We start from the raw sequence: 16665 nt of genomic DNA on the forward strand, positions 1-16665 counted from the left end.
CCGTCCGGAGGAGGGGGTCCGGGGGGAGGGGGTGAGACCTGGAGGGGGAGTTACGCCCCCAGGCCCCGCCCCCCTCCCCCGGACCCCCTCCTCCGGAGGGGGCCCTCCCCGACCCCCCCCAGGGACCCCCCCTCCGGAGGGGGTCCCTCCCACCCCCCTCCCCAATCCCCCCGCCCCCCCCGGGGACTCCCTCCTCCGGAGGGGGCCCCTCCCAACCCCCCTCCCCCCCGGGACCCCCTCCTAACGAGGGAGCCCCTGTAACCGGGGCCCCCCACCCCAGGACCCCCCCAGTGTGATGTAGGGACAGCCGGAGCCCCGGCGCTGTGGGGCGCTGTGTTGCACTGCAATGGGGGGACCCCAGCGAGGGCGGGGGCGCCGGGCTCCGGCCCTCAGGGCTTTATTATTGCCCGGCACCCCGAGCCCCGCGGTGCGAGGGAAGGAGGAGAGGGGAGGACGGGGAGACAGGAGAGATGGGGATGGTGAGGACGGGAATGGAGAGGGGTCGGAGTGAGGAGGGAAGCGGGAGAGGAAGGGAAAGGCCGGGGGGGGAGAAGAGGAACGGTGGAGAGAGGAGGAATAGAAGGGAGAAGCGGAGAAGGGACAGGAAGGAGTGTCGGGGGGTAAGGTTTGGGAGGAGAGGAAAGGAGCGTTTCAGGGCGAGAGGGAAGGGGCAGAAAGAAAGGGAATATGCGGAGAAGGAAGGAGGGGTAGAGAGAGGGACAGAAGGGGAGGCCAAAACCTCCGCGCCTTACCTGCGGAGCCCGCACACGGAGCTCCGTCCGCACCGTGCTCTGAGTGAGCAAATGGCGGTTGAGGTGATTTCCGGGGTCTAAATCACCTCGGCCCCGCCCCGCGCAGCCGCTCTGGGGCCCCGCACACCTGAGCTGGGTCCGCCCTGCACACCTGAGCTCGGGCCCCGCCCCTGGTACCGCCCCTTTTACCGCCCGGCCCCGCCCCGCGCCCCCGGATCTGTCAGGCCCCGCCCCCTGATCTGTCAGGCCCCGCCTACTCTGCCGACCGCCCCCCTCCCCGGGATGGGGGCGCGGCCATCTCTCACGGCCCCGCCCCTCACACCTGTGCCAGCTCCGCGCCCCCACCGGGGAGCGGCCGCGATCCCGCAGCCGGCAGCGCCCCGTGCCCGCGGCCATCCCGGGCCCCAAACCGATCCCCGGCCCGGTGCCGCTTGGATCCGCCCGGCGGGGGAGAGGCGGCACGGCCCGGCACACCCCAGCGGCGCTCTGCCCCCCGGCCCGGGCACGGTGGCCCCGCCGCAGCGCCCCCTGCCCGCGCTCCGTGGCCCCGCCCCTCGCACCTGTGCCGGCCCCGCCCCCCTGTCCTCGCTCGGTGCCGTGCGAGCCCCGCCCGACGGCTGCTCCCGCGGGGACCGCTCGGAGCCCGGGGCGCTGCGGCGGGGCCGTGACCGGGGCCCGGGGTGCGGGGGCCGAGCGCCGCCTGGGTCTGCCGGGGGTCCCGGGCGGTGCCGCCTCTGCCCCGTCGGCATCGGGACCGGGATCGGTATGGGGCGGGGGGAGCCGCTCCGGGCGGGCCTTGGCGCCGGGTCTGACACCGCCGCTCCCGCCCCGGAGGAGCGGCGGGGAACCGGGCCGGGACGGCGGCGGCCGTTCCCCGGTGCAGACTCGGAACCGCGGCCAGGAGCGGGCCCGGCGCGGGGGCTCCGACCGGCACCGTGTGCTCGGGGAGCGGCCCGGCCTGTGGGCTCTGTCCCCCAGCTCCCCGGGCCGTGACATGAAAGTTTGATAAGGAAGAGTTAATCCAGGAGAGGAGGCCATTCCATGAGTCCGTAATTATTTATTTTCAGCTTTCACACATAAACCATCACGAACAGGACGTGGTTATCTCCTGCATCGGCAGGATTTAGTCCCGAGCTGCAGCTCACTGTCAGTGCAGATCCCTGGCAGAAAAGCCGGGGATCTTCCATAAAAACCAGCTCTGTCTCCGTCCCGGGGGTGAGGGCTGGGAGGGAACATCTGGCCTCAGGGGGAGTGCAGGGTGGATTTGGGGGCCAGGGGTCTCCCTGCAGCATCTGGATCTCCATCCGTCCCTCTTTGCTTCCCTCTCGTCAATTGCCCCGGCAGGACTCGTGAGGATCCGCTGGATCTTCTCCTCTTCCTCTAGAGTCTCTTAGGACCCAGAGGATAAGATGCTGAATTCTCCTTTTTCTAGGGACAAAGGGAAAGCTGCACTGTAGGGAGACCCCACGGAGCTCTACAACACTCCCAGCAAAAGTCTGGCAAGGGGCCGCAAAGCAGAGACCCCAACCCAGCAGCGGCAGGAGTGAAACCCGAGGTGCAGCCTGGAGCTGAGCTTCCAAGGACATTTGGCATTGCCCAGCAGCACCGGCGGGTTTGGGGTGCTGGCATCCCAAAACAAGCGTGTCTCCTTCCTCAGGACCAGCCAGTATCCTAAGCACACAGGGCTTTCCACTCACTCACGGGGTGCACGGAGCGCTTTTCCTCCCCTTGTGGCCCGTGGTTCTCCCGCATCCCTCACAGAGCCCGAGGTCTCAGGGCCGCCCATCCCCGTTTGTCCAAGTTCATGATTCAGTCCGGAGCTCTGAGGCCCGGGCAGCCAGGCCCAGGGCCAGGCCGGGGATGCTGCTTGCCCTCTGGCTTAATCCTTCTCCCAGCTGCTGCCCCTGCCTCCATAAAACCCCGGCATGGGACTCCCGGTGCCGCTTCCCTGCCGGCAGGAGGAGGAGCCGGCGCCAGCATGAGGGCAGCCCTGGCCCTGCTGCCGCTCTTGGCCGCGGCACCCCGAGCTAAGGGAGGTGATCCCGGGGCTGGGCCGGCCCTGGGATCAGGGGCAGGCGATGGGGCCTCAACTCCAGAGGTTTTCAGTGGCCTCCCCTCTCCCAGCCTGCAGCCAAACCGCTGGGCAGGAGCAGAGAGGGAAGGGAAGGGAAGGGAAGGGAAGGGAAGGGAAGGGAAGGGAAGGGAAGGGAAGGGAAGGGAAGGGAAGGGAAGGGAAGGGAAGGGAAGGGAAGGGAAGGGAAGGGAAGGGAAGATGGGTTGGGATCCAGGATGCCGCTGTGGGGTGATGCTGGGGGGACGTGGGATGGGGAGAGGACAGAGCCACAGGGATTGGTGTTTTCCTTCCTAAAGGAAAATGGGATTCCCTGAGCCCCCTGGCAGGCACCATTCCTGTGCAAAGCTCACCCTTGTTGGAGACAATGCTCCGCCATCCTTTGCTGCCTTCTCAGCTCCACAGGGAATCCCCCAGCTGCCAAAACCACCTAAAACTTACCTTTGCCACATGGCTTTGTACAAGCGAACACAAATGCCACAAGCTGGGATCGGGAGTATTTTAAATTTATTTTATAATTCAGTTTATTTTCCTTTAAATCGTTCCTTGAGTTAGTTCGGGATGACTGGAACAGGAAGCTCAGCGCGCAGAGACTCTGCCCGTGGCCTTTGGTGTCCTTAACCTCCAGCCGGGACAGCAGGACACGAGTGCACATGCCACGCTCAGCTCAAGGTCTCCACTCTCTCCCGGAGCCCTCCTAACGAGGGGCCCATGGGGACCCCCCGGCCGGGACCCCTCCTGAGGAGCGCCCGGCCTGACCCCGGTGCGGTGCAGGGACAGCCCAGGGCGGGCAGGGCGGGGCCGCGTTGGCATCTGCGAGGGGAGAGCCCAGAGCGGGCCCGACCCTTCCGAACCCAGACAGGGGCGCCGGCTCCGGCCTAAGGACCGGGACTGCCGCACGCGGTGACCGCAGAGTCCCCCATGGAGATCGGATCCAGCCGGCAGGAGCAGGTGCAGCCAAGGCAGCCCATTCCTGCCCACCGAGAGATCTCCAGCACTGCAGCCTGGTGAGGCTGGCACACAAATCCCTGCTCTGGGGCACAGCAGCGACTGCAGCGCATTCAGGAGAAGGCACGTGCACTGATCGTGGCTCAGTCCTGAGGCTGTGATCGAGGCAATTTATCCTGGATTAATCAAAATTAACTACCTGAGAACAGTAACTGCCGTGTTCTTTAAGATAAGATACTCTTTGAATTTGGTTTACTGCACTTTTCTGAATTGAAAAAACACATTTCCTTGTCATTCCTGCCAGTCCCTTCCAATATTTAAGTACTTGAAAAATAAGTTACCTATATTAAAGTAACTTCAACTTATTTACATACTTATTTGCTTTCACAATAAATGTATTTTCTAAAATACTCTAACACTGGTATCATTTCATGTGGAATTTTCAAGTCATTCCCTTCAGGCAGCAGGGGGAATGTTACTGAGTGCAGTAAAGCCAGCCCAAGTTTTGTACTTTCCCAGGAATCAAATCATCTGTCTTGATTTGATTTCTGGACCCAAGCAGGTTTTGGTGGGATGGCATTTATTTTGCTTAGACAGTGAGAAAACACAGCTCAGAAATGAAAGTATTTCAAATCATTCACAAATAACTGCAGGAATGTCACTGCAAAAGGAGCTCAATAATGAATTAAAACAGCATTACCATTCCCAGTTCCTTACATGTGGTATCCACAAACACATTACAAATTGGCATTACAAAATCCTGACCATCAGCAGGAACTCGGGATTCCCAGTGAGTTTTTCTGCCCAGAAACCTTAAAACAAAAACTCTTAAAAACAAACAAGTGGGAGTTAAGTGTTGGTAACACAGACATTACTCATGACTTGGTTTGAAACACAAAAAACTCCCAAGCAAACCAAACCAACAAAAACAAAGAAACCCAAACATATGAATAAAAACCCCACAAACTGAATTGTGTTTTAATTTGGGCTGCTGGTAGCAATCTAATCCCAGAGAAGTGTCAGGAAAGTCAGAAGCCATCAGAATTTCAGCTTCAGTCTGGAACAGAAGCAGAAAGGGCCCTTTCATCTCCCTACAATTTCAGAGTTCCAGCACTTGCCAGACATCCTACTTGGGATGCACCTAAACAATCTGAATCCTCAAATAACACCATTACCAGGGCAATAAAATGGAATTTGTGCAGGTTGTTTAGGATCTCCAGAGAGTACAGGGCAGGGGGAGGGAGGGGAAGCCCAGTGAATGGGAATACAAAGTGAAATTGGAACTGAGGCATTTTGGGAACATTGCTGAGCTGAGTGGCAACTCAAAGAGCCCTCACTAAGCGATGGATAAAAGCCCCAAAACTGCTTTATTTTAGGCTTGGCTGCACAGGGAACTGTGTGCTACTAAACTGAATCATCAAAAATAAATTGTTTCCATGTTCATTTCTTTAGAATGAACACCTGCACCACGGTTCCACCACATTCATTAAAGCTTGTGCTCTGATGTTGCACAGGACAAGTTTGGAGGAACTGTGTTCTCTGTGCAGAACTGGGCTGCTTGCTTTTCCACAGGGAAAGTTTTCCTCTCCCAGAGCAGCAGCTACCCACAATGATGGGGTTTCATTAGGGACAACTTTGTGTACAGTGCTCAGCTGCAGGGGAAGAATTCTGAGAGGACACCGAGGAATCCAGGCACATAATGCTAATGGATTTCAGCCACTAACTGAATTACTGAAGGACATTGTTGAATTCCCTTATAATGAATTAAAATTTGCTGACCAAAGACAGCTATAAGCTCCTTTTTGTTAGGATTTAAAAGAATATTAAACAAGAGATATATTAAAAATGTTTGGGGTTTTTTTTAAACTAGCACAAACAAAAATAAACACACCAATACTTTACAATAGTTTTACTCGAAAGGAAAAATGTGAGTTCCTTTCTTCTCACCTGTTATGGAATTAAAATATTTAAGTACCATCTTCAGATTAAAGCTTGTTATTTCTGTTTCAGACTGGAAATGTATTAGTGATCCAAACAGGATTGTGCTTTTCCCAGCTATGTGTTTTACTCTAATAAAAGTTTTGTCTCTTCACAAACCCTACCTGCTCATGCACACAACAGCATTCTCACTAATTACACAGATCATGCCTTGCTGCAACAAGCAGGGTTTTGGAATTCCCACAGGTGCTGAAATGGTGGCAGCAGAGCCTTTGGACAGGGACATTGTTTGCTAAATACAATTGTTGATTTTTCAGTGATAAGCAATGACAGTTCCAGCACATCTCATGGAGTCTGATCCGGTGATAATTTCAACCTGTCCCAGCAAACTGAACTTCCCCCAGCAAGGACACATTTAAAGCCTGCCCAGCACTTCAGGCAATTCTCTGCCCAGGTCTGAGTTGTGCTGGGAGCCCTGGAAAAGGACATTTACTGAGCACACACCAAGGTCTAACTCCAAGGCTTCTCTGCCGGAGGAGAGCAGCAGATGCACTATGCCACCTCCAGAGGCATGCCATGCCCTGCCACATCCTCACTTAAATACTGATTTTAAATGTCAAAAGTAGCCTCTTTTTCTTGGAGTTCTGGTCCAGTTTTTTTCCTGTTACAAAACAAGTTTCCTGTTGGAAAAACCAGGATGATCCTTTACATGAGAATGTACTTTTTTTTTAATCTGCCACTTCACCTCACTAAATACAATATTTGAGAAGGGATTTCTTTCAATAATTTACTCCCTCAAGAGAAATTTACAGCAACTCAACTGATTAGGCATGATCTAAGTAAACATGAAAATGCTGATATGCTTCCAAGTGCCTGCACCCACTTAATTAGGTTTTGGTTTATGTTTATCTCTCAGCCTGTGTGCAGGTCTCCCATGTGGCAGGAGCCCTTCATTTCCTTCCCACGTTCAATGCCACCTCCCCCTCACAGCTCCTGTCCCAGTCAGGAGGGGACAGTGCCCCAGGCTGTGCCCCAGCAAAGACAGAAAGGATTATTTGGCTGAGAGCTGCCCAGTCACGGCTCAGGAACCGCTCCCAGCCCAGCTCTGCCTGAACCATTCCGGCAGCTCCAACCCTGCTCATCCCGGGGTTTTCCAGCACAGCCCAGCTCGGCACAGCCGGCCCGCGGAGAGGCTCCAAACGCGGCTGCACTGCCGGCTCTGGGAGGCGGGGATCGCAGGGAAGGGCTGGGAACGGTCAGGATGAGGTGTGGAGCCGCGGGGAACCTTTAACACAGGTACGGAACCCGAAATGGGCACCGGGCAGCGGCGGGACCGCGCCCTCCCAGCCGCACATCCCAGAGAGGCACAGGGAGCATCCATGGGGTGTGGGTGCACCCGTGGGGAGCCCCGGACCCACTGGGGGCTCTGTGAGCATCCACGGGGTGTGGGTGCACCCGTGGGGAGCCCCGGACCCACTGGGGGCTCTGTGAGCATCCACGGGGTGTGGGTGCACCCGTGGGGAGCCCCGGACCCACTGGGGGCTCTGTGAGCATCCATGGGGTGTGGGTGCACCCGTGGGGAGCCCCGGACCCACTGGGGGCTCTGTGAGCATCCATCGGGGGGTGCCTGCACAGCCCCAGCCCCACTGGGGGCTCTGTGCCAACGCCCACAGCTACGGCCCAGCTTCTCCTCTGCCCTCATTCTAAGGAAATGCCACAAAGTTCTCTGTACCAACAAGTGAAACTGGCATTCTGTAACTCAGGAATCCCAGCTCTCCTACACCACATTTTTCACAGTTTCACAGACAAACAGAAAAGCATCACTTAGCTGAATACCTCTAATTATCTCTTTTACAAAGATATGTAACACAAAGTCAAGAAATGCAGCCGCAAAAGAAAATAAAAACAAATATTTTTGCTAGTTATTTTCCTTTCAACTGTATTAAAAAGCCCACAAAGGTGCTCCTGAGGACACAAAAACATTGAATTTCTTACCTAAGAGGTGTGCAGAGGCACGAATCAGGTGCTTTCCTCCTTGCCGAAGCCCTCCCTCATGGTTGGATTCTCTGGCAGGTTTCCAGTTAATTTTAAATACAACTACTTACCTGTGCTCACCTCTTTTTGGCAACTATGAGCTGGCACTAGTGCTAACACACCATATACACCCACTGTATACAACCTTAAATCCCAAAGGGCAAGATTTCACTCTGCAAGTATAAGTTCTTTAGGGAAAAATGACCTCTCCTTTCTTCTACCTTCTAATCACGTTCTCAGAACAGCCCCTAAATGCCAATCATTTCCATAATGATTCCATGTTTTTCCAGCCTGTGACTCTCAGCCTTGCCAGGAGAGATGGTGGCTCCCAACCACTGGCTCTCAGCAGGGACCACTGTGTGCAAAACAGTGACATACTAAGGGCAGAGCAAGCATTTACACAATAAAGCTTAATTAAAATCTTCCCTTCTCAAAGTATAATTGTTATCTGGAAAGACTTGGTTTAAACATTAACATCAATTCTAGGGGGAAGAAAAAAGATCTCTTGATATTTTTGAAAGAAGAACATCGTTTCTTAGTCAGCCTCGTTTAAATTGTAGTTTACACTGGCTGTTTGGTGGAGATTTAGGGATGGGAGACAATTTAGCAATTAAAGCCTGAGACATTTTCTAGCTACCTGAAGTTCACATTCCATGAATTAGACAAAAACCTTGTTCTTAAAGGAAAAGCTGCTGAGAGCACCTGAAGGCTGCAAGTTACCATCGCCCTCAGCCTCCCTCAAACCCTCCCACACCAAATGGAGACATAATATTGAAACACTTTCATAAAAGCTTTTCTCCTACTGCAAAATAATTATCATATAGATCACACAAAACCATCAGAACTATTACAGACCAGAAAAATTCCAATAAACTTTTGAAGTTTGAGCATATTTACAATTGCTTCATTTCTCAGCTGTTGCCCATCTATAATTAACACTATAAAAACAAAGTACCTTTAAAAAAAGCAGCACAGACCCGGTCACGGTGTCACAGTCCCGGCTCCAGCAGAAGGCAGAGGCGGTGGATGAGGAACGCTGGCGTGGGATATCATTGTCCTTAGCACCCTCACCCCTTGGATCTATCCAAAGCATTTGTAGCAGCTTTCCAGTTACGTTTCAGTGACAGATATAAATAAAATCACATAATCTACAAACTCAGTGGGATTTCAGGAACAGTCCTCGGCCAGGGCTCCTGCCTTCCCCTCACGCACACATTGTGTGTCTTTAAAGCTTGCTGATGATTCAGGCAGAAATCATTGAGTCCATTCACATTTAATGACTTCTTCAAGGGCTGTTTTACCACTTTTCGAGCTATAAACTCAATTATGTATATTTTTTCTCCACGCTTGACGAGGAAATTTCCGCTCTGGAGCGGGGCTGTAACACTGACCGCAGCTGACGGGGCTGCGGTGATGGCGGCGATCCCGAGGCAGGGCCGGACGGGCTCGGGGCGGTTTGAAGGGCAGCCAGGGCTTCCACAGGATCCTGGGATCTCCCACATCCACAGCAATGAGGTTTCCAGGGAGGCAGCCCGGGAGCAGAGCGGCCAGGGACGGCGGCTCCCACACCTCGGTCCCGTTTTCACGGGAGGGGCTTTTGCCCTCGAGGCTGAGGCGGCTCCGAGCCGGGCCCAGGGTTCGGCTCTTTCCAGCCACAGCAGCTCCCACCGCCTCAGAATCCAAGCTTTCAGCAAGCAGCACTGAAATATGGTGGTTCCTTGGAAAATTCCTCCATCAAGAATACCAAGTTTTAGGTGAAAAACACGAGATTCTGAGCGTGTCACAGCCACCTCTACACCTACTGCCCTTAGTGACACCCATCAGGCCTCAGAGTCCCCCAAGCCCTGAAGCAGCAGAACCAGCTCTTTTTTTTGCCACTGAAATGACTTTAAGTTAGATTAGAGCTGTCTGGATAGGCAAACTTTGCCAGCAACTTGAGATATCCATGTTGTTAATGAGCGACTGACCACATGCCCATTAGACTGTAAAAACATCAGCTTATTTTCTCAGTCTCTGGGATTTGGACCATACAGAAATGGTGATTAGAGATGAAAAGCTTTTAATCCCAATAGCAGTTGTCAGAAATTTCTCCCTTGTAACACTTGCAGAGGAAGGGGAGGATAAGGTTCAGAATCACTAGCTGATGAGTATTTCATTTGCCACAAGTAAATGAAGGCTTAATTTGAGCATGCTCTCCTGGAAGATAAAAAGCCTGATGAGTTTCTTCCTTTCTGCTTTTATTAAATGCATAATGCCTCCAGTCTGATTTGTGCTGCCTGTCTAGACCTTGTCACGTCTTTCCATTCTGGAGCAGGCTTAAAATCCTTGGATTATTTTATACCCTGTGAATTCAGTGAAGGATTCAACACCTGCACTGACAAGGTACTCAGGATGTGTCAGCATTTGGCTTCAGAGGGAATTTAAGACCCCGGTCACGTATAGATCATTGTGTGTAAATCAGCCATCAGCTGGAGAATTCTGTGCACTCTCTGACAGTGTTGGGTTATAAGAAGCTGGCTGGAATGCTGGTGTGCTGTGCAGGTTGGCAGTCAATGCTCTCAGGGGGTTGTTCTTCCCCAGCACCAGTTCTTAGTGTGTGTTCACAGGTGCTGAATGCTCTGTTCAGAGGAGTGGAATTCAGGCTCCAAAACTGAATGAGCAGTTTTGAGATGATCATGGAAGTTAACTGGCAGTAAATAATGGAATTAATTTTAGAATATTCAGCTAGTTTTCTATGCCCTGCTATAGATTTTAATATCCTGAGAGCACTCTAAAAAAGGATACATGAACATTTCAAGCCCATTGCACTGAAAAAATCTGAATCCCGTGGCTTTATAAAGATACACTGAGTAATCTGAAAACGACAGATAAATGAACCCACTCTTTCTGTATACAGTAGAAAAGGTCTTTTCTCCTTGCAAAATTACTGAAATTGGTGGCAACTTTATTGCTTTAACAGAAATGGCAACTGTGTAATGGGCTCAATATTAACTTAATGTGGAAGAGAGATGCACTAATCCTTTTCATAACAGGGTCATTTTCATGGGCTGAAAAGAAAGTAATGGGCAAGTTCCGTGAAACACAAAGTAATTCTGAGTATAGTTACTGCAGCAACGAAAAAGGAAAAAAAAAAGGCCTAATTTGTGTAAAACTGAGTTAAACACTCCAGGCCTGCAGTTTATGGTGAAGCCAAGCACTGCCCTTGTAGTACGTGTGTGTGATGCTTGTCACTGCCATGACTGCTGTCACCATGTGCTGTTTTCTGCACCATGTGACGCCTTACTGCAGGTAACACGGCCCAGGCAGGCCAGAGCTCTGCTGCAATAGCTCCGCCAGCAGCAACAGCTTTGGCTTACCTGAGCTTGGCTCTGAACAGCCCCTCTTTGAGACACTTTCCTTCACTTGGATTGTGTCTTCTCACCATAGCCATGGGTGGTGACAGCAGCACAACACACTGAAAATGCCTGAGGCCATGTAAGCTGCCTGTCTTGAGAGTCACAGTAGGAGAACGTGACCTACAGTGAACTCACTGCTGGATGTCATGGCCATAAAACCATGGAGAACTTGGGATGCATGAAAGAATAAACACACACACAGATTATATATTTAATAATTACTTATTTCTTTACACAAATGTTGCTGGTGTCATTTTACAAATGAAATGGCAACGAATACTTTTTACAGGGTAATGTCTACAGCTAAAAAGTGCTTGTCTTGGCAGCTGAATTCAGGCTGAGGACTCTTTTGTAATACAGCCACTTATTTCAAGAGCTCTTGAATGGCTGTATAGGTAAGCTGTTGAACCAAAAAACTATGCATTTTCACTGCTTATTGTGGATATTAAATAATTAATATAAGTAGCAACACTAACATGTTTAAAGGCACTTTTTTCTTTACTGAGGCTTAGCCTTACTTTTGAGTGTTTTTTGGCTTTCTTTGAAACACTAATTTATTTAATAATAGCTTTCCAAGCTTGGCAAAGTTCAAACCTCATGTTCAGAGGCATTGGTCCTAAAGAGACAGAGAGACTGATGAAGTATCTGAGGTAAACAGCCATTCCAAAGGCTCTGGCTTTCCAAATACTACCCTCAATATTGGTATTAGCAAAGGCTAGTTTTTCAAAGCAGTGACCATTGATTAAATCAGTCATGGGAGAGGAGGTCACTGTAATAGAATTGGTATTAAATAAGAGGTTTTATAGCACCACAAATAACCTTTGGTTAATGTGTCAACTGTCTCACAGCTGATCTGCCACAGAAATTTTGAGGGACAGGTTTTTCTGAGTTGTGTTGGGAATATTCCAGTTAGCAAATGTACTAAATGAAGCCTAACCTGTGCAATTTTGAAAATGTAATTAAGTAGTACGCTAAGCTAATTGCTGCCCCCAAGTGGACAGAATTGTACCATAATAGTGTGACATCATCTGCCAAAGCTGGCAAAAGGATTGTTTGATAACTGTTCTTCCTGTGATCCCTGTTGTGATTACACTTACTCAAGTCCAGTTACAAAACTGAGGCATTTCTGTCTCCTGGATAACCCTGGCTGTGGAAGGGTCCCTAGAGCTCTACTTCCGTACACCGTAACACTTGTCCCTTCCAAGGAAAAAGGGATTTACTTTACAGAGATTTGCTTCACAGGAAGGACTTTGAAATCCTTCAAACTGAACTACATGTTTATTTCAAATCTGATTAAACTCCATGTCCTCACTTAGAAAAAGAAGTCTTTTGTCTTTTTTTATCCTCTGTACAGATTCTGATCATCTTTCTCAGCTCTGGTACAACTTACGACTAGCAAAAGGAATAACTGAGAGTTTTCTAAATTGTCTTTTAAGAAAGGTACACCATATATGCTCTTAAGCACTGGTAGTCTGAAATCTGGCAATTCATCTAGAGAGTCACTACTCCCAGAAGATTAATACCTGAGTGCAGAACATCCTATTCTACAGCTTAAGAAATAAGCAGAATACTCAGGGAGAGGTGAGATCAAATGAAACTGTACAAAAAGAGCATAGAAAAGGGTCAGTAAAGCACAGCAGAAGGCCTGGGTCTGGTGGAGCTGTGGGCCAGCCTTCAGGCACCAAAAACTGTCCCTCCTGCAAAAGCAAAAAGGAACTGAACATTTTACTTGAGTTGCCTTAACTGAGCAGCTGGCTGATCTCTTTGTGAATGCACACGAGGAAATCCACATACGAGGCTCCTCCATAAATATTCTTGTCTTCTACCAGGAACTGGCGGAAAAGCATCTCTGGCTGCTCCCGCTGCTTCACTATCATCAGCTGCAGGGATAAAAGATACAGCCAGATAATTTTAGGATGTAGTCAGACTACATGGCAGCACAGTTTTCCTATGTAAGGAAAACTGTGACATAGTAAGAGACACAGTGGATGCTCTTGAGTTGGGGAAAACCCCCAAAACTAGTAAATCTCCACACTGCAGAAGCTGGAGAGACTAAGGGAATTGAAGAGTGCAGAATTAAATGGTTATCCTTTAAACCTGAGTACCTTTGAAAATCAGTCTTGATTTGGAATAAAGCACATTTGAGATGCCTGTGCCTACAAATCATGCTGGAACTCATCTACGTGCAGGAAGACTCCTGATACCTAAAAAACCTTTTACAGCCACAGGAACGTTCCTTTGAACAAGTATGAAGAAGGAGTTGAGGCAAAAAGCAGTTACCTTCATAGTGTAGGGCTTTTGGCTCTGGATTTGCTCCAGGATATGCTTCAGTTTCTTAGAAAATGGATTGTCCAGGTTAGGCAGGGATGTCTGTCAGAAGGAAAGCAAGTTTTTATAGTCCACATCTTTAACCAAGACTAGTTGCTGATAGTTACATGCTAACTGTGGATTTCACACTAAACCAGGAAAACCCATGTCTTTCACTAGAAGGTGTCATCTTGAGGACTCATTTTTCAGTTTAAAATAATTACCATGTGAAAATGCATCACCAGGAAAACTTAACCATTGCAAAGTGTTTTGTTCTAATTTTAGTAATACACAGTTGAAAGGACTGTAAGAAGATTAAAGAAGTTGTGAAAGCTTCTGTCCCCTCTTAGTGTTGGTCAAAGTGTCAAGTTTTATGTAACTAAAAAGCAATTCTGGTGTCTAAACACCTTCTGCTGGTCACCTGTTCTTGCTTTTAAGGCTGATGGATGAGTAAAGACCTCACTTGTTTCTCTGACCTGGTCTTGCTAAATGCTCAATTCCTAGCGTGCATCTACTCACGGCCTCGGTGCTGATGTGTGCGAAAGATGGCACGTTGAAAAGGCCCTGGATGAGCTCTGGGGACACGCTGGCTCCCAGCCACAGGAACATGCTCAGCCCGTTGGCCAGCAGGAAGGCCCCTCCCTCAGAAAGGCGCTCCTCGGAGCAGCGCACGGCACCTGGCACCGCGTCACTCTTCAGATCCAGGCTGTGCTGTGGGGCAGGAGACACAAGAGCTGTGCAAATTACCTGAAAAGTAACTACTGAAAGGCTTGGTACATCACAGTGGCTCCCTTCCAGGTCAGAGGGGTTAGAAATTAAAGTGAAAAAATGACCAGTGACTCACAATTGGCAGCAGCAGGGGGTAGAAGTAGAGCTGTGTGTCAGCCACCCCCATGGCCATGACCAGCTGGCGGTGGAAAGCCCTCTCATCTGTGGGGATTTCAGGCCTGCCGGCCAGCACACAGCTCTTCAGCAGGCAGTTCATGTACACGGGCAGCACCTTCATTGTGTCTGGCAGGATCAGCTGAGAAAACAACACATTGAAAAAGAATCCAACAGAAATTATTTGCTCTGTAAGCTGTAGTTGCTGTCTTGGCTGCTGTCATGTCCCTGGAACACTGTTAGTTTTTGGGGCATTCTCTGGAGAACTAAGAAGAGAAATAGTGATCCACAATAAATGGCTCTGGTTTTTGACATATTTGGTCCTCATCAACAATGAACAGTTCACTGCCCAGGCTTGTGGTTACTGGCAGCACCTCTGGGATAGAAAAGCTTGAGTCTTTCTTTGAATTGAATCACTAAAATGTGACTGAATAAATTAAATGGAAACAAATAAGTCACTCTGCTTAGTGAAAAATTAGAATACTACAACCATCTATAACAACATAAGAATTAAAAATGAAAGCTTTGTGAGTCAGTGCGTAATTCCAGCAGGAAGAAAAAGGCTGGCTGAGCTCCTTTGTGAGTACAGGCGTCAGCTTCATCAGTGGCATTGCCTTTTGTTCCAGAACAACAGCTTCTGTGTGCTCTAAGTGCCACCACGGAATCCCACCTGTCATTAATTCTGTTTGAAAGAAAAGGACAAGTCTGTCCTGCGATTTTGCTTTCTGGCTCTGCTGATGTTGTGGGGTGGTTGTGCACTTGTGGCAAAGCCTTGGTGGGTAAGACTGGATGCAGGATTTACCTGGCTGACAGCTGCTGGGCTGGCACAGTTCTTCTTGTAGCAGGCGAGCATGTGAGCAGTCTGATTCATCAGGATGTCCCTGACAGTCTTCAGGGGCTGGCTCAGAATGGCTTTAAATGCTACAAGCACAGAACAAAAGTGCGTGGTAAAAAAGACACTCTCTCAAAGTATCTTTGTCTGGTGCTAGTTTCTGATTTTACAGACCTGAGGGCTGAGGCTGCTTTTCAGTCTCTTTTACAGACATCCAAAAACCCCACCAAACCCCCAACACTGCGATAAGGATGTCCATTGCCACTTACTGTACCCTGCCCTGTTCTGTATATTACCTATACACAAGTACTACTGTCATGGCAGTTTGTCTAAAATCGGTAATTATTTGTCTTTTCAATTTCATAATACTTCAGGAATTGCTCAGGCATGGAGCAGCAAATTATAAAAAATTATTTCCCACTAGGTAATCACTTCAGCCCCCTTTCCTTCCCCTCATCCATGCCAAAGTAAAAAAGGGAAAACCTGCTCTGCTGCTGTACCTGACTTAGCAAAGAAGTTGATAAGGGCATCAGTCTCACAAGTCCTGTAGACATCAGCTAACTGGGAGCTGCAATTCAAACCAAGGTTGTGGATGCGGATTCGCCTCTGCCCGCTCATCGAAGTGTACAGGACAGCACACTGCAACAGAGGCACAAAGTGTCACCACGGGCCACCTTCTCTGGGCACACAAGGCAGATGACAACTTCTGCAGCCAGGGCAGCCTGGCAGTACTGCTGGCAGCACTGGTGGTTCTTAGGGACACCTATCAGACATTACAGAATAAGTTATTCATATTAAAATTATTCAAAATCCTACAGTCCCTAGAGGGGGAAATGAGGTTTAGCAATAGAGCTGCTCTTGAACAGAGAGGTCACAAGGAATGCCACAGCAATAACAATTGCCATATAAGTAGCAATGAGTCTCTGTCTCCACATAAACTTAATTACAGAGAAATGGAAAAAATGAACAGCTGATGAGGTCTCAGTGAGTGTTTAGAAAGGATTTGGGCACCCCTGAACAGAACATGCAGCACAAATGTAGGGGAACACACTTTTTACTAGTGGTGTTATGGCACAAGAGTCTGTGCAAGTTGTGCCTTGTTCCACCATCACTTTTCTACTCTGGCTGCAGAAAGTCTTGCTTACCATTTTAAGTTATACATGAATTAGGGTTTTTTACCTGAATTAAGGCCCCAGTGTCTTCATTCAGTTTGTCATCATGTTTGAACTCCACTGTCACTGCTTTGTCACAGTCAACCGCTGCCATCTCCACATCCGTGGTGTTGTTCATGTAAATGGCCCCAAAGAAGTCTGTAGCCCTGAAGCCTACAGCCAGATTAAAACAGAGCATTTAATTTAAAAATGGCAAATTAAATTGACATCACTTACTGAAGCAGGAGCCATTTCCCTCAAGGCTTTACAGCCTCAGGAGCCCCAACAACTGTCCTTGCTGATGGCATTTTTGAGAGTTGGAGAAAGAGAAAAAGCTGTCACTTGGACACCCAGA

The 16665-nt window shown here is 49.6% G+C and overlaps 1 protein-coding gene across 2 annotated transcripts in view; it reads right to left on the bottom strand.

The window, feature by feature from the left end:
* Positions 1 to 11335: 11335 nt before the first annotated feature.
* Positions 11336 to 16665, bottom strand: part of SEC24D (SEC24 homolog D, COPII coat complex component) — a 59394-nt gene continuing 54064 nt past the window's right edge. For both annotated transcript variants that reach the window (XM_063157024.1, XM_063157025.1), the window contains 7 exons: positions 16339 to 16484; positions 15660 to 15798; positions 15130 to 15248; positions 14290 to 14469; positions 13965 to 14156; positions 13419 to 13508; positions 11336 to 13018 (listed from right to left, as the gene is read on the bottom strand). In XM_063157024.1, the coding sequence (XP_063013094.1) occupies positions 12878 to 13018; positions 13419 to 13508; positions 13965 to 14156; positions 14290 to 14469; positions 15130 to 15248; positions 15660 to 15798; positions 16339 to 16484 (1007 nt within the window). In that variant the 3' untranslated portion in view covers positions 11336 to 12877. The remainder of the gene's footprint in view (positions 13019 to 13418; positions 13509 to 13964; positions 14157 to 14289; positions 14470 to 15129; positions 15249 to 15659; positions 15799 to 16338; positions 16485 to 16665) is intronic.

Source organism: Melospiza melodia, chromosome 5, assembly GCF_035770615.1.
Source record: "Melospiza melodia melodia isolate bMelMel2 chromosome 5, bMelMel2.pri, whole genome shotgun sequence".
Lineage (NCBI taxonomy): Eukaryota > Metazoa > Chordata > Aves > Passeriformes > Passerellidae > Melospiza > Melospiza melodia.